We start from the raw sequence: 16,644 nt of genomic DNA, 5'->3' as shown, positions 1-16,644 counted from the left end.
CTGAGCCCCCCACTCTCTCCAAGGCCCCCAGTACAATCTCTTGAGCCCAACAGATGCTAGGGGCAAACATGAGATTGCCTATTTTGTAAGTTAAAAACAGTCCAATACTGGCGATTACATGTGGTTCAACTTTATATATATTCATTGTGGTAGAAAACTAGAGTGCACAGGAACAACTGAACCAGACAAAGCCCTTGGGAGCCTCCGGGGAACTACAAGGCAGGCAGACCCACCTTCCCCACTGAATCCGGCATCCTGGGCACTGCCCCTCTTCTGTGTACCAGAACTGCGGGGGCCCTGGTGGCCTATCTGTGCCCAACATGCACAGCTGATCCTTGATGCCTTGAACTCTCGTAAGCTCGACTCTGGAAGGCACAGGAGGGCCACTGTCCCCACTCTTGTCGGGCATCCAGACTTAATAGGGAGATCAGATGGACTCACATCTAGAGAAGCTGGAAGGTAATGTAGCCCAAGCTCCTGGGTTCAAATCCCAGCTCCACCAACTGCCAGCTGTGTGACCCTGGGCAGGTTATCAGACCTCTCTGAGCCTCTGTTCCTTATCTACAAAATGGGCACAATAATACCTTCCTTTATATACAAAGAGGATATATGCTGTATCTTTAAAGAGCAGGACAATACATGACTCAGAGCTGCTTATACCACTTAGGTCTCCATGTGCCGATGGTCAGGAGGAGGAAGGGTCATTTTGAATGAGGGAGGTCTGGGAAAGCTTCCTGGCGGAGGGGAGGGTTTGGTGTGGGGCAGTGATATAGCTGGCAGAATTTGGGGTAAGCAGAAAGGAAGTGCCAGAAGAGCCTCTGAAGCAGAAGGAAGAGCAGGATTTTTCTTAATCAAAAAGAAATGAAAATCATCAAAGAGGAAGAAATCATGATCGGCAGCCTCAGCCGTTTCCCCCAGCCCAAGAGCTGGCTCCGGCTCCTTAAACTAATATTTGCCTCTTGGCCCCTGGCAGCCGCAGTTGAGGGTAAATATTGGTTTAGCCTGAGAAGCGGAAGGCCCAGATGGCAGTGTGGTCCTCAGCTGGGGATCAATCATGCTCAGCACCTCCAAGCTGAGGCACGCCCTGGATAGAGGACCTGACCCAAGCCCCTATCTGCCGGGGGCCTGGAGAACCCACCCAGCAGCACGTGGCCCTTGGAAGCCCACCCTAGGAGTCTCCACACAGCTCTCTCCTCAGTAGGCAGGCGTAGGTCTTTTACCAAGACCTGGGAACCTGTGCATGGCAAGGGATGGAATAGAATGCATAAGCCCTCGGGAGCTCCCACCTCATCCCCTCCTAGAACCCTCCCGGACCCAGCCCCACCATTTAGAGGTGTTGATAGCCTTCTCCCTCTGACCTTACTCCCAGATCACCCTGAGAGATCTGGGTTCCAGGCCTGGTGGGGCTGATGAGTAGCTGGGAGAGTTTGGGCAGGCCCCTCCCCATCTCCGGGTCTCGTACTTCTCCACTGTCAAGCAGCCAGTCCCTCTTACTGAACAACTTGACAGCACAAAAGCTGCTGGAAGCTTTCAGCTCTCATGGCTCTCTCCCCTGTGATGCATACACATACCCACACCTGTGCACACCCCTCACCTCCACAAGTCACCCACTACCTCTCCACCTCATTCCTTCCCCTCCTGGATCTGCTCCCCTACTGACCGCCAATTCCCCACCTCTGTGCCTGTGGACACCCCTCCGTCTGATCTAAGTTGTTCCTCAACCAATCCATTTTTTTCACCTCACTCCGTTCCTGACTTAAAACTTGTCTCCTACAGGAAGTCCTCCTGGATTGCTCTCCAGCTGCACTCCCCTCCCACATATACACACAGTTTTACTCTTCAGCTCACACTTGATTGCAGAATTGAACTTGGACCACCTTGCATCAGTTATATGATGTGTCCCCCAGGGAAAACATTATTCCAGGAGAGGGGCTGGGTTTTCAATTCTTCTGTCTCCCACCTGCCCCCACATAGTACCTAGGCTGTGGTGGGCACTGAGGGATGCTCTGGAGCTCCCTCGTAAGTGGGCTCTTGGCCCACCAGCCTCCTGATGGGACTCACAGATGCTCTTCCTGAATCGACATTTCTGAGAGGAGCAAGGAGATCTTGAGACACTGGGATAGGAGCTTCTTTCTCCATGTATTAATCACCCAATAAAATCTGTGTTTATTTAGTTGCTGGCAGGTCCCTTCTCCCTGGAGGAAGGAAGCTGTTATTCTTGACGATACCAGCCTGGGCTTGAGCCAGGGTGCCCCAAAGAAAGAGGTGATCTGCGGAACTCCAGCATAACAGGGAGGAGGGCCTGCTGGGGCTGTGGCACGGGCACCATAACAGGGAGGAGGGCCTGCTGGGGCCATGGCATGTGCACCATGGCCTGCTGGGGCCATGGCTTGGATTCTGGTCAGGGCAGGGAGGACCGTCCATTGGGGAGAGACACCAGCCCCTGCCTCCACTCTGTCCGGGGACACAACCCATCCACCCATGGCCTGACCTGCTTACCTACCATGTGCCAGCTACCCTGGGAAGCCTCTGGTCTAACGAACAAACACAGAGCAGGTAAGGTTGGGAGGGCTTTGACCACAGGCTTCAGACAAAGGGGACAGGGGCAGGCCTGGCAGAAAATCCCTGAAGATCAGACATTGGTTTGGGGGACAATCACCCCAGGAAAGACTGGCCCAGCTTCAGAGTCACCAAGACAGACAGCGACTTTCTTCAGAGGAGAGACAGCAGTGGGGAGAAGGACACCAAGACCAGGGAAAGCAAAAAGGGTGAGAGGATCTAGGTCGAGGGAGAGAGAAAAGCCCAGAAAGATACAGGTGCAGTAAAGGGGCAAGCGATGGAGAGAGGGAGAGGTGGGAAGTGGGGCGGAGAGGAAAGAGGAGGCAGGGAAGGAAGCTGACCCTGAGGCTACCTGGGGTAGAGGGGAGTATCTCAGAAGACAGGCACTAAACGAAGGTGGAGAGATCATGCCCACCTCAGCAGATCTCTGGATGAATCTCTGTGTCTCCCTCTCTATCTTTACCAAAAAAAAAAAAAAAAAAAATTCAGGAGGAATAAAATGAAGGGATATCTTTATCTGCCAATTGAATTTAGGGGCCATAATCAGTGTTTGAAAATACCCAGGGATTATGGTGATTTACGGCTGGGACGGAATCAGCTGGGGCCTTAACCTTATCGGGTGTGCAGAGAGGCAGAGAGGAGCCTGTCGGGAACTCCAAATGCAACTGAAAACACTGCGTGCAAGCCCATTTATAGTCACAGGGGGATGGGGCTGGACCAGGTCAGGCCACCTGGGCTGTGGCCCAGGGTGGGCCCTTCAGATTATTCTCCAAGCCCTCCTCAGCCCCTGAGGGTGGGAAGCCCCATGCCGTCTGGCGTGTTCCTCTTCATTCCCATGTGCCAGGACCCTCCTGGAACTTGCAGGCCCAGCCCAAGTCTTCTCTTCCAAGAAGGCCTCCTGGCCTCCATCCTCCCCCACTGACCTCAGTCTCCTCTGACTTCCTGCCTCCTTTTATGTTTAAACCAGCTGGAGGGTAATGGGAAAGGTGTTGCTTTTGGCATCAGAATGCCCAGTTCAAGTCAGGGTTCTGCCACATCCCTACATGGGCAAGCCAGGTCTTGAGTGGGCCTCAGTTATCTCCCTGCCAAATGGGGATAAAAAGCACTCCCTGTGGGCCTGCTTCAGAGGGGTTAAATGAGATAACTGGATAGAAACCATCTCGGCAGATGGAAGGCATCCCATGACCACAGCAGTTAGCGATTTACTGGCTTCTCTTGGGTTGTGCCCTGAGTGCCTGCATCGTCTGGAGTGTTTGCTTCATCTCCCTAACTTCCCAGTGAGCCTGGGCTATCTGTGGGCAGGGCTGGGTCGCCCTTGGCCCCCACCCACCTGCCGTTTTCTTCATCTAACAAGGCATCCGCCCTCTCATTCGTCCCCCCCTACTACTCTCCCCCACCCACCATGCAAATATTCCTCCACATCCTCTGCAGGTCAGGCAGAAGCCTCCACCCCGGAGAGCAGCCCGACTGAGTGAGAGGTGGATTCTTCCCCATCTTGCAGGGAAGTGGACACACGGACAGACCAAGGCTCTGCCAATGCTCAGTACTGAGAGAAGCGCCAGCACCACTTGGTGGCACACAGAGATGGAGAGGAGAATTCCGCCCAGAAAGGCTTCAGGGAGGAGGGGGCTTTGGGGCTGGCCTTGAAGCCAGAGTGGGGACTGTGAGGAAGGGCACATTTTCTTAGGGAAAAGCAAGGATATCACCCCACTACCTTCACCCGCCCACCCCTCAACAAGACTGTGGCTTTCTTGGGAGCAGAGACTTCGCCTTCCACTATGTGGCTGAGCCCTGGGCTAAGTCAGAGCCTTCACAACCATTATCCAGGTGGGAAGCCTGAGGCTCAGGCAGAAGTGGTCAGGTTAGAGCTCAAACTCAAGCGCTGGGACTCCAGTGCCTTGAAGTATGGGGCCCTGAGGATACCAAAGCTGCACCACGGCATTCACTCGAGCCCTGAGTGGGGAACTGCCCTCCCCAGGATGGGTGGGGACGAATGACAGTCACGGACCCCTTACTGTGCATCAGCTGCTTCTCAAAGAACCCTGAGAAAGCATTTAGCCCCACATTACAGATGAAGAAACTGAGGCCCCACACCTAGTACAGCGCGAGGCTAGGATCTGCCGGTCTCTGTAGCTTAGGGGCATGAACACTGCTCTTTCTGCCCCGGCTGCAGGCACACCCGTTTCACAGAGACAATGCAAAGCACCTGGGCTCCCTTCTTCAGTTGCTGAGACCCAGAACTGCCCAGTTCCAGGCTCTGAACGTGTCATTGTGAATGCAGAAACACTTCTGTTGAGGTGAAAAACAGAAAGTTCCCAAACTACTAGCTAATAAAAACCGCTTCCTGATGTTTGGAACTCAACAAACAGGCTTCTGACTCATTTCTTTGTTTTTACTATCACTGACTTTTTGCTCAAATAAAGGTGTTGTGGAAAAGAAGAGCTTCACTGTGGCTAGGCTCTGAAGTCAGAAAGGAAAAAAAAACGTTTTTCAACCACCTTCATGGCCTCTTTCTCTGCAGGGAGCGGCGGGTAGAGATGGCAGAAGGAAAGAGTGTTGCTTGAGCATATACTTGGTACCCGAGACTGTGCTGGGCCTCCTTGATGGAACTTAATCTTCCCACCAACCCATTTCACAGATGAGGAAGCTGAGGCTTGCACAGCCTCTGCCTGGAAGCAAAGCCGGTTTGCTGATGGCCTGATTTGTACCCAGAGTCTGCATGTGCGCACGTGCACTTGAGTGCCTGTGCACAACGAGAGCCAGGTGGGAAGGAGCCTGGTCTGGGAGTCAGGTGACCTGAGTTCTAGTCCTACCTTAACCACCAACTCGCTGTGTGACCCTAGGAAGTCGGAGATTCTCCTGTCCTCTTCCAGCCCCGGTACTTGTGCCATTGCAGGGAAGCCTGGCCCCTGAGCATGCCAGGCTGCTTCCCGAGGCTCCTCCTCCTTGCTCTCTCGCTCTCCTGAAACAGCCTAACTTACGCTGGGGGCCAGGGAGCGGCCAAGAGTCTTAGCTCCCCCAGTGCCTTCTGCCCCTGGATCCTACCCTTTTATCCAACATCCCTGCAAAAGGCACTAGGGTGGGCTTGGAACCCAGTCTTCTGGAAGGCTGCAGAGCCCAGGGCCTGACAGCTGGCTTTAGAGCTGGAGACTCAGGGCTGGCTCTACCCCTCAAGGGCCATGGCTCCTGGGACCATGATGCAACCTCCCTGGACTTGAGTTTCCGCCCAATAACGGGGTCTCCCTCCCAGGGTTGCTATGAAAACAGGCAAGAATGAAGTGCCTTGCACATAGTAAGTGTTCTATGAACTGTGGTTGTGATGATTAATTTAATTACTTCTGGGGGTGGTGGTCTTTGAGGCCGCCGTTTATGATTGTGAAGGTTGCACACTGCCCAAGGCACCACCTAAGAGGCTGCAGAGAGCAGAAATCACACCCAGGTTCCACTGAAAAGCAATGGGCCTAGAGGAAAGGAGCTCTCTGCAGTTCATGCCAAGGCTCCCAGGGCTGCCCCTGTTCCCCTCGGCACCAGTCAGAGAGGGGTCCCTACGCCTGATGGGATTGCACAGCGCCAGGCTGCAGTGCCCAGAGGTTGAGGGGTGTCCCCTGCACCAAGGGGCCGGAGGGGCAGGCACTCACCAAGCAGCTGGACGCCCCGCGTGAGGCCGTAGACGTCCACCAGGGCCCAGAGCGGGTCAGCCGTGCGGACCCCGCTGAAGAACAGCATGACAGCCGAGTCGTTGATGCGGTGGAAGACACGACCCTTCTTGTCCACCCAGAAAGCGATGATGTTGCCCTCATTGGCAAACTCCTCAGGCAGCGCCTTGGCCCAGAAGCCACTCTGGGACACCAGGTCGGGGCAGGCGTACTTGGGCAGCGAGTCAGGGTGGATGCGGGATGGGTCCTTGCTGGTGAAGCCCAGCCGCAGGGCCCCGCTCCAACAGCACTGCTTCTTGGTGATCTGGGTGGCAGGGGGTGGCCTCAGCCCACCCTCTCCCACTTGGTCAATCGGACCAAGGGTAGCCCCCCTCGGGTGGACTCCCTGGAGCATCCCACAGCAGCCTGCCCACCATTCCAGCACGGTTCCCTCCCAGGAGCCCTCCCTGCTGGGAAGACAGCAAGGGGTTCCCGTGGCTACCGCCCTCCCGGTTCCTTCCTTGTCACACAGGGAGGTTGAGAAAGGCATAAGGAAGAGGGAAGAGGGTCACCAGAGAGAAAAGGCAGGGGCAGGGTATGGTGGTGGGGGTGGCAGCAGGCAGAGTCCAGAGGCCCAGGGAACGCCGTGAGGGAAGCAGGAAGCACGGGGCGGGGGCGGGGACGGGGGCAGGCCCACCTTCAGCCTGACTTGCTCGTAGATGAGGACCGGGCGGTTGCTGAAGGTGATGGCGTTGCAGAAGCTGGCCTGCCTCTTGACAGCCTTGTGGCTGAGGTCCATGAGGATCTGGGAGCCCTTGGTGTGCGGGTGGAAGAGCAGCGGCGTGGCTGGGAGCCCCCCACCAGGCAGCACCGCTGGGCAGTGCTTCTGCTTGTGGTGGCATCGGTGAGAAGTGACGGGGAAGGGGCCCCCGATGGAGTCTGCAAAGGAACAGGCCACAGTGTCAGAGAACTTGACGGGTCCACGAGCCAGACCAGAGTCCCCTAGGTAAGGGAGGAGGCTGGGCATGACCAGAAGTCACCCGGAGCCCAGTTCTTCCACCACTGTTGCCACCCCTTGCCACCATCCTTCTGCCACCATCTCTCACCATCTCCCACTCCACCATCTGCCACCATGCTCTACTGGTTCACTACCCACCACTTCTCCCCTCAGCCTTCCCCATCACCTTCCACCCCCACCCTCTCCCACCTCCTCTCCCCACTAGTATTTAACACCCTCTGCCTTTCACCTCCTACCATGGTAGCACATCGCCTTTACTACTGCCCTCCACCACCACTCACTGGCACTCCACCATCCTTGGTTTGTTTATTTATTTTATTCAATAAATATTTATGACATATCTGCTGAATACCAAGCTCTGTCCTGAGCACTGGAGACACAGACATGAAACATACATGGATCCTGTTCTCGGGGCTGTCACTAACTGGCTCTGTGACCTTGGGGAAGACAACACTTCCCTCTCTGGCACAATGGGTGGCCTCTACTCTGTGGCTCCAAGACAAGTCTCAGCAGCACAGGCAGCATTAATTAATACACAGCCTCAAGGGCTGGGGACTCTGGTGGGGCCCCCAAGATCCACGCCCTGTCCTTCAGGAGGTGGAGCCCGCCCATCCTGTCACCGTGGGGAAAGAGAACAATGAAGAATGGAGGAGAAGTGGGTGGAGCCGCAGAAAGCCACAAAACGTGACAGAGGCCTTCTGGGATGTTTCAAATTTTGGTCCTCCAAGGCAGGAATTTAATGATGCAAAGAGCTCGGCATTGGGCCTGTCCAGACCCTTCCACTCCCTAGAGGAGGAGGAGCGGCTTCCAGGAAGGAGATGGAAGACAGGGAGAGAAGGCAGAGGGAGAGGCCCAGCCCTCAGTCCGGGCTGTGTTGGCTTTGGTCTGCATCCCTCTGTACCACTTTGCATTTCCAATCCCCCTCTTCTCCAGAGGCCCCAGACAACAGTCTCCAAAGCCCCAGGCCAGCTGGACACCCTGTGCATGAGCCCCCGGGCCTCTCTAGAGCAGCTTCCTGCCTGCCAGGCTCACTAGGAAGGGGTGGTACGAGGAGGAGTTCACCTTGTCCTCACCAAGGAGACAAGATGGGAACAGCCGAACAGTGCAAGGGCTTTGGACGCTGTCAGGCTATGAAGGCTGGAAATGCTCAGAAGAGACCCAGATAGTCTGGAAAGGCTGCCTGGAAGAAGCTGAATGGCCTCTGGATAGTGCAGAGGAGGGGAGGCCATTTCAGGGAAGGGGACGCTGGGAAGAAGGGCAGAGAGTGGCACTGGCTACAGGTGCCTTGCCTGGAAAAGATGCCCACTGGGGTCCGGCCAGCCTCAGACACAGCTTGACTTTTGTTTCATAAAATATGGGCTGGTGAAAGGCAACATCACACATTATTGAGGTTTGCATCCAGAGGTAGAAATGGAAGCATAAGAGAAAAATCACCCCTGCTGTGTGGGTAGCTAACACATTGTGGTGCATCTGCACAATAGAATACTACTCAGCAGTAAAGAGCAATGAACTACCGATATGAATAACAACATAGGTGAATTTCAAAATAACTATGTGAGTGAAATTAGCCTGTTAAAAACAAAGCAATACACGATTCCTGAAGCAATTGCAGGGCTTCCATTCCCTTCAAAACCCTTCCTCTCCTTCCATTTTTTATCAAATTCTAGAAAGTGCAAATGAAGCTGCAGTGATCAAAAGCAGGTAAGTGGCCCCGGTACGATGGCTCACACCTGTAATCTCAGCACTTTGGGAGGGCAAAGGGGGCAGATTACCTGAGGTCAAGAGTTCGAGACCAGCCTGCGCAATATGGTGAAACCCCATCTCTACTAAAAATATAAAAATTAGCCGGGCATGGTGGCAGGCACCTGTAGTTCAAGCTACTTGGGAGGCTGAGGCAGAAGAATCACTTGAACCCAGAAGGTGGAGGTTGCAGTGAGCCAAGATCGTTCCACTGCATTCCAGCCTGGGAAACAGAGCAAGACTCTGTCTAAAAAAAAAAAAAAAAAAAACCACACACACACACACACACACACAAAACGAAACAAAACAAAAAAACAAAAGCAGATGAGTGGATGCCTGCGATGGTCGGGGGAGACAGGCAGGATTACTAACAAGCACAAGGCGACATTTGGCAGTGTGGCTGTGTTCCTTATCTTTTTTTTTTTAACGGGTGGTTTTCAATGGTCTATGTGTTCCTTATCTTGATGTGGTAATGATTTCATAGGGGTACACTATGTCAAAACTCATCAAATTGGATGCTTTAAACATGTGCAGTTTAGTGTATGTCAGTTACACCTCCCTGAAGCAGTTTTTAAAACCCTGCTGAGCCCAGCTGCTGCTGAGAGCCTTTCCTCTGGGGTTCCCCCTCCCCAGCCTCCACTCAGAATCCATGGAGCAACTGCAGGGCCACCAATCTCTTCAAAATGCTTCCTCTCCTTCCCACCCATCCTACTCGAGGTCCTGGGGCCCTGGGTAAAGGCGCAGAAAACACTGACTCTGGGCAAATATAGTGGAGACACAAGGGGCCAAAGACCCAGCCCCTGGAAGACATTCCCCAAGGCTCCCTTCCAGAGAGGACCCCTGCCAATCCCAGTGTTGGGTAAGGGGTTGAGGGTGGGGCTGGGGCAGCACAGGCCCAGCACCCTGGCTGGCAGCAGAACAGACAGAGGAGGTGGGGCCAGGAGGACTCTGGGCCAGGGGTACCATGTGCACCCAGGCATGTGGGCTCCAAAAACACACTCATGGGCACACACATACACCTGTGAGCACGCAAAAGTAATCCCAACCCTAGGCCATTCATCCTCTCCCGTATCCCTGAGACCAAGAACCACATACTTACACATGTACTGTGACACACACACGCAGTCATGTACACATGGATGTGCAGAACAATACATACAAAACACACGCCTATCACACATGGGTCATATGCATCAAATAATAGTGGCAGCCATTTGCCAAACTCTGAACTAGTTTTACACACACTTACTGGTTTCACCCTTATGGCAAACTTATAACTATTAAACTTATTATCAACCAATTTACAGACGACAAATATGTGCCTCAGGGAGATTAAGTGGCTTGCCCAGGGTCACAGAACCAGTAAGAAACGGACCTAGAAGCCAAACCCAGCAATCTGACTGCAGAATCTTTGTTATTGGCCATTAAGCATTAAGAGGCCAGACACAGTGGCTCACACCTATAATCCCAGCATTTTGGGAGGCCAAGGCAGGAGGATCACTTCAGACCTAGGAGTTGGAGACCAGCTTGGGCAACAAAAGCAAGACCTCATCTCTACAAAAAATTTAAAAATTAGCTGAATGTGGCGGTGCGTGCCTGTACTGAGTCCCACTAGTCCCAGCTACTCAGGAGGCTGAGGCAGGAGGATCCTTGAGCCCAGGGGTTGAAGGCTGCAGTGAGCCATGATCATGCTACTGCATTCCAGCCTGGGTCAGAGTGCGACTGTGTCTCAAAAAAATTAAAAGGCATTAATAGCCAAGAATTCATGGATTTGGTGTGCTGGATAAATTTTTTAAATGCAAATTAAAAAAATACTCATAACCTATAAACTATGAAAAAAAAAACAAAAACAAAGATTCCTTCAGGCTGGGTGCAGTGGCTCACACCTGTAATCCAAGCACTTTGGGAGGCCGAGGCAGGTGGATCACTTGAGGTCATGAGTTCGAGAACAGCCTGGCCAACATGGTGAAACCCCGTCTCTACTAAAAATACAAAAATTATCTGGGAAGGGTGGCACATACCTGTAATCCCAGCCACTTGGGAGGCTGAGGCACAAGAACTGCTTAAACCCAGGAGGCGGACAGTTGCAGTGAGCCGACATGGCACCACTGCACTCCAGCCTGGGTGACAGAGCAAGACTCCGTCTCAAAAAAGAAAGAAAACAAAAAAGGTTCTTTCATGTACCACCCAAAAGCATCTCATGTAGCATACATACAGGGCAATACATTGATACATGTATTTATATGTATGCCACCAAAACACAGAAATGTAAACCATGTCCTCAGCCCTCCTGCATTCTTGCTGGGACGTGACACAACCTGGAAAACCAATGTTGAAAATGGTTTGGCAGTTTCTCATGAAGCGAAAAAGGCCTAACATATGTCTCCAGCACTCGCACTTCCGGGCATTTCCCCACAAGAAATGAAAACATGACCTGCACACAAATGTACAGCAGCTTTATTCATGATAACCCTGAACTAGAAAAAACTCAAACGTCCTTCAGCTGGTGAACAGTTAAAAATGTGGCAGCTCCATGCAATCACTACTCTGCAATAAAAAGGAACATAACCACTGATGCACACACACACAAATGGCTCTCAAAAGTACGCTATGTAAAAGAAGCCAGATGCAAAGGGCTGTATGCTGTACGATTCCATCCGTAAGATATTCTGGAAAAGGCAAAACTAGAGAGACACAGAGATCAGTAGGTATCAGAGAAAGAGAGCAGGGGAGAGATTTGACTACAAAGAGGCAGGAAGGAAGTTTTTATGGCGATAGAAGTGTTCCATATCTTAGCCTGGACAACACTGTGAGACCTCATCTCATTGTACAAATAAAAATAAAAAATTAGCCAGGCATGGTGTCTCGCACCTGTAATCCCAGCTACTTGGGAGGCTGAAGCGCGAAGATGGCTTGAGCCCAGGAATTTGAGATTGCAGTGAGCTATGATAGCACCACTGCACTTCAGCCTGGGTGACAGAGCACGATTCCGTCTCTAAAAAAAAAAAAAAGAAAGAAATAATGTTCCATATCTTGAGATTGGGGTAGTGGTTACACAACTTGTACATTGTCAAAACTCACAAAACTACACATTTGAAAAGGACAAGTTTTACTATATATATATATTATACCTCAATTTAAAAGCTATAGCTGGCTGGGTGCGGTGGCTCAGGTCTGTAATCCCAGCACTTTGGGAGGCCAAGGCAGGCTGATCACATGAGCCCAGGAGTTCGAGACCAGCCTGGGAACATGGCAAAACCCCTTCTTTACAAAAAAAAAAAAAAAAAACCTACAAAACTTAGCCAGACATGGTGGTGCACACCTGCAGTCCCAGCTGCTCAGGTGGCTAAGGCGGGAGGATCACTTGAGCCCGGAAGGTTGTAGTGAGCCGTGGTAGCACCATTGTACTCTATCCTGGGCAATAGAGCAAGACCCTGTCTAAAACAAAAACTTAAATTAAATTAAAAAATAAAATCTATAATACGACTAACAAGTCACATCTTCATTCAGACGGAAAGAAGAGAGGCTGCACTTTCTCACCACCACAGCACTGCCATCAGCTCACCCCGCACAGTGCCTTGGATGTAGCCATCTACCAGAAGACCCCCAGTGCTTGGTTGGGCCTGCCACCCTACCCTTAAGCTCCTTCCACAGCTATGGAACAGAACAGGGGTTCCCTGCCCCAGGTATGGAGAGAGAGCACTTTGGCAGCTGCAAAGCCCCACCCACTGACTACCGTGCCTGTCTTCTGCCAACAGTGTGAACAGGTCGTCGGGGCAGCCATGGAGGCCAGGCCCGCCCTGAGCAGCTATCCTCAGCCCCTTCTCTCTGTACTCAGCTTGCTGTGTGATCATCGCCCACCAAGCCACCTCTGGGGAGACCACTTGAAAACCCTCTCTGGTGTGCTGGGCATTTCCTGCCATGGACTGTGGGCTCCTGTCATGTGGCAGGCCCCAGCAGCACTCCTGACCTGCCCCGCCCTGCTCCTGGCTCCAGGGGAGCCCCTGAGCACCCCTCACTCAATCTACCAATCCTGCCTCAGGAATAAGCACACCTGGGTTCTGTCCTCTCTTGTCCACCCTACGGCTACAGCCCTAACTCAGGCCTCACCACTCTTCTGAACCAGGGCAGGGGCCACGATGCGCTCTGCCCAGAACTCCTCTAGGGGGCGCTGTTCTCATGGACTACAAGTGTCCAATGTGAAGCCTTCATCAGGGTGACCCCCTCCTCCCCCACTGCAGCTGCTCCTGCTCCTGCTACCCCCTCCTGCATCCCGGCTGGCATTAAAATATTGGGGGCAGGGAGTGGGGTGGCGAGCAGAAAGCAAAATAAGAATGAACTTTGGACACAGCTCTGATGCCAAGGGTCCAGAGGGGGCAGCAGGGGGTGGGGCTTCCTCCCTACACGATCCAACAGGGTCCCTCCCAGCACCGGGACTATGACTCTTTAACGTCCCTATTCTATGAATGAAGGAGTTGGATTCAGAATTGTTAAGCAACTCACTTGTGGTCACACAGCAGTTATGTGGCAGAACTGAGACTTGAACCCTGGTCTTCCAAGGCCACGTCTGGGGTCCTTTACCCTACTCAGCCTCTGGTACTAGAGCTCCTTTTCCCCATGAGTCCAAGACGGCAGGCACTTCGGGGAAGGTTGTGTGCAGGAGGGGCTGGGCGCTGGGGGAGCAGCTGTAGCAAAGGGCCTCAAAATGAGGGGTGTGTGGGGTGCACAGCTGCTCCACCAGGGACACACACAACTGGATGGAGCCCCAGTTGTGCCACCTGGCTCTCAGCAGAGCTCCCAGGGAGGGCCCTCAAGTGACAGGTTTACAGGCTTCTTGGGAGCCCCACCGGGGGCATCCTTCTCAGGCGAGGCTGCTGCTGACATGGTGGAAACTCCCCCGACAGCCCCATTCCTCCTGGGCATTTATGAGCTGCCAGACACAAGCCTGGCCAGCCCTCTGGGTGACCCTCAGCTGGCGGACCACATTCCTGCCTCTCAGCGGGGTCCCGGGGCAGACGCCTGGACACACATAGCCTCTGGAGTGACCTCCCCATAGCCCCCATCAAGCTCTGCCCCAGAACCACTGGCAGAGCCCCAGATGCCCTAGGCTGGTCTCAGCTGGGCTGCCAAGGAGAGATGGGGGGAGCTCACCACCCCAGCCAAGAGCAGAGGCACTGATACTGACGCCAGTGCCCAGCCTCTCATGGCTTCAAGGGCAGTGTCTTGATTTATGCCCCCAACGCCATTCTGGCACAGATCCTCTGAAGTTAGGTTTACACATTGAGTGAGGAACCCACATCTGAACCCAGGGCTGGCTGCCCCCAAACGAGGCAGCTCTGTCACTAACTGTAAGACCTCTGGGAGCCTCACTTTCCTCATCTGTAAAATGGGGTCATGGCAGGCCTTCATGGGATTCTTGTGAGGATTAAAATAGATGGTGTACGTAAAATTCAGTAAGTAGTTGCTATTATTATTATTATTATTATTATTCCTATTTATATCTCTCTGCTTTCTACCCCCACACCTTTGCTCAAGCCATTCCCTCTGTCTCACCTGCACCTCTCCAAATCCCACCCATCTTTCAAGGCCCAGCTAAAGCCCACTGCATCCAAGATCATCTTGTTTTGAACCCATGGTCCTGAATACCAGTGCTGGCGTCATCATCTTCATCCAAGAGACAGTCTCGTCTCACTTTCTGGGCGGTGGAGCGAGGCACAGAGAATGAGCATTGGAGGCAAGAGGCCCTGGGTTCAAACTCTGACCAGGCCACAGACTTGCTGTGTAACTTTGGACAAGTTGCTTCACCTCTCTGGACCTTGATTTATTTCTCTGTAAAATGAAGCTCATCATAGCCGCCCTGCCCACCTCTCTAGGCTGTAGTGGTGCCCCGGTAAATTTACAGATGTGAAAGAATTTTGCAAACTTTAACACTTGATCTCTACATAAGGTCTTTTTTAAAAACATAAAAGCAAACTTAACCACTGCAGGAAGTGATCGGCTCATTTCAGCCCAGTGGGAAACCAGGAATTTCAGTCCTATTTTACCCCAAACGTCCTAATCTCAGATTGCCAAGGTGGTCCTGATTTGGACTCGCTTATCTGCATTAACTGAACAGGGCTCTGGGGGAAAGGATTTAGGAGAACGGCTGGAAAGCTGGGGATGCCTGACTTCTGGTGGGAGATGGACAGGTGGGGATGGAACTTGGGGGACAGAGATGATTGTAAAACTGGGCAGAATTAAACTTCTTTGGGTTCCCTAAAGGGGCCTCTACCTCCCACACCTGCCTCTGATTTCCAGGCTTGGCCCAAGCCCACTTCTGTGCTGGGAACCTTTCCTTCCTCCTTCCCACCTGTATAAAATGCCTTTCTCATGCATCCTTCAGAAGTAGATTTTTTCCAGACTAGGTTAGGGGCCTTACTATGGACCTCTGAGGACCCCATAAGCCCCCTAACGGAGCACCCATCACCGAGCAGCCTTTCCCAACCCTGGTTCTTACACAAGATTAAGCCCAGATACCCCAAGGCACTTGTTGTATGCAATGCATTGACTTGTCTCTTCTGCCTCCAGAATGGTTTGGTTCTATGCCATCCTCAGGAGAGTTGAGAAGCCACTCCCATCAGCTTCTGTGTGCTGCAGAGTAGCACTGCACTGGGAAAGGCTGCAGAGTTATTTGTGCCTGTCTATCCCCCTGATGGACTGTGAGCCTCCCCAGCACAGAGACCACTTTCTTTTTTTTGAGACTGAGTCTGGCTCTGTCACCTAGGCTGGAGTGCCGTGGCCTAATCTCGGCTCACTGCAACCTCCGCCTCCCAGGCTCAAGAGATTCTCCTGCCTCAGCCTCCTGAGTAGCTGGGATTACAGGCACAAGCCACCACGCCTGGCTAATTTTTCTATTTTTAGTAGAGACGGGGTTTTACCATGTTGGTCAGGCTGGTCTCAAACTCCTGACTTCATGATCTGCCCACCTAGGCCTCCCAAAATGCTGGGATTACAGGCATAAGCCACGGCGCCCAGCCCCATTGTCTTTTTTACTGCTGTTTCCCCATAGCCTAGTTCACAGCACACAGCAGGTCCTCAATAAAAGTTGCTGAATGAATTGCTAGTGTTTGATTCTTCTATCTACTGATGAATTGGCAGGAGTTCAGGCAGCACCCATTTTGTGCCTTGCCCTTTCTGGTGTCCAGTGGAGAAATTAGAAAAAGAATGGAATAAAGGGAGCAGCTCCCTTCCCTGCCTAGCACGCCTGACTACAGCCTGCCTGCTCAAGAACCTTCAATAGCTCCTCACTTGCCGGCAGTAGAAAAGAATCAGATAAGGAAGGCCATGAGGGTTGATTCTTTCTTGTGTATCAAATGCTGCAGCGTTTGCCCTTCAAACACAACCTGATCACACCCTCCAATCCCTGCAAGGCAGGTGTCTATGGGAACAACCCCTACAATGGCCCCAACAATCCCTGCATCCACCTCTTGGCCTTCAGGCCCTTGTGTGACCCCTTCCCCTTAAGCGTGGGTTGGGCCTAACACATAGCTTCGAATGAACAGCTCACGCCTGTAATCCCAACACTATGAGAGGCTGAGGCAGGTGGATCACCTGAGATCAGGAGTTTGAGTCTAGCCTGGCCAACATGGTGAAACCCTGTCTCTACTAAAAATACAAAAAAATTAGCCAGGTATGGTGGCGGGCACCTGTAAT

The 16,644-nt window shown here is 52.6% G+C and overlaps 1 protein-coding gene across 1 annotated transcript in view; it reads right to left on the bottom strand.

The window, feature by feature from the left end:
- The window catches only part of NEURL1 (neuralized E3 ubiquitin protein ligase 1), a 99,446-nt gene that overhangs the window by 18,459 nt on the left and 64,343 nt on the right, over positions 1–16,644 (bottom strand). Inside the window, exons 2-3 of the mRNA XM_011977507.1 lie at positions 6,892–7,133; positions 6,198–6,519 (exon numbers count right to left, since the gene is read on the bottom strand). Of these exons, the coding sequence (XP_011832897.1) occupies positions 6,198–6,519; positions 6,892–7,133 (564 nt within the window). The remainder of the gene's footprint in view (positions 1–6,197; positions 6,520–6,891; positions 7,134–16,644) is intronic.

This window comes from Mandrillus leucophaeus, unplaced genomic scaffold, assembly GCF_000951045.1.
Source record: "Mandrillus leucophaeus isolate KB7577 unplaced genomic scaffold, Mleu.le_1.0 Scaffold18, whole genome shotgun sequence".
In the NCBI taxonomy this organism is placed as follows: domain Eukaryota; kingdom Metazoa; phylum Chordata; class Mammalia; order Primates; family Cercopithecidae; genus Mandrillus; species Mandrillus leucophaeus.
This window is presented reverse-complemented; position numbering and strand designations above follow the sequence as displayed.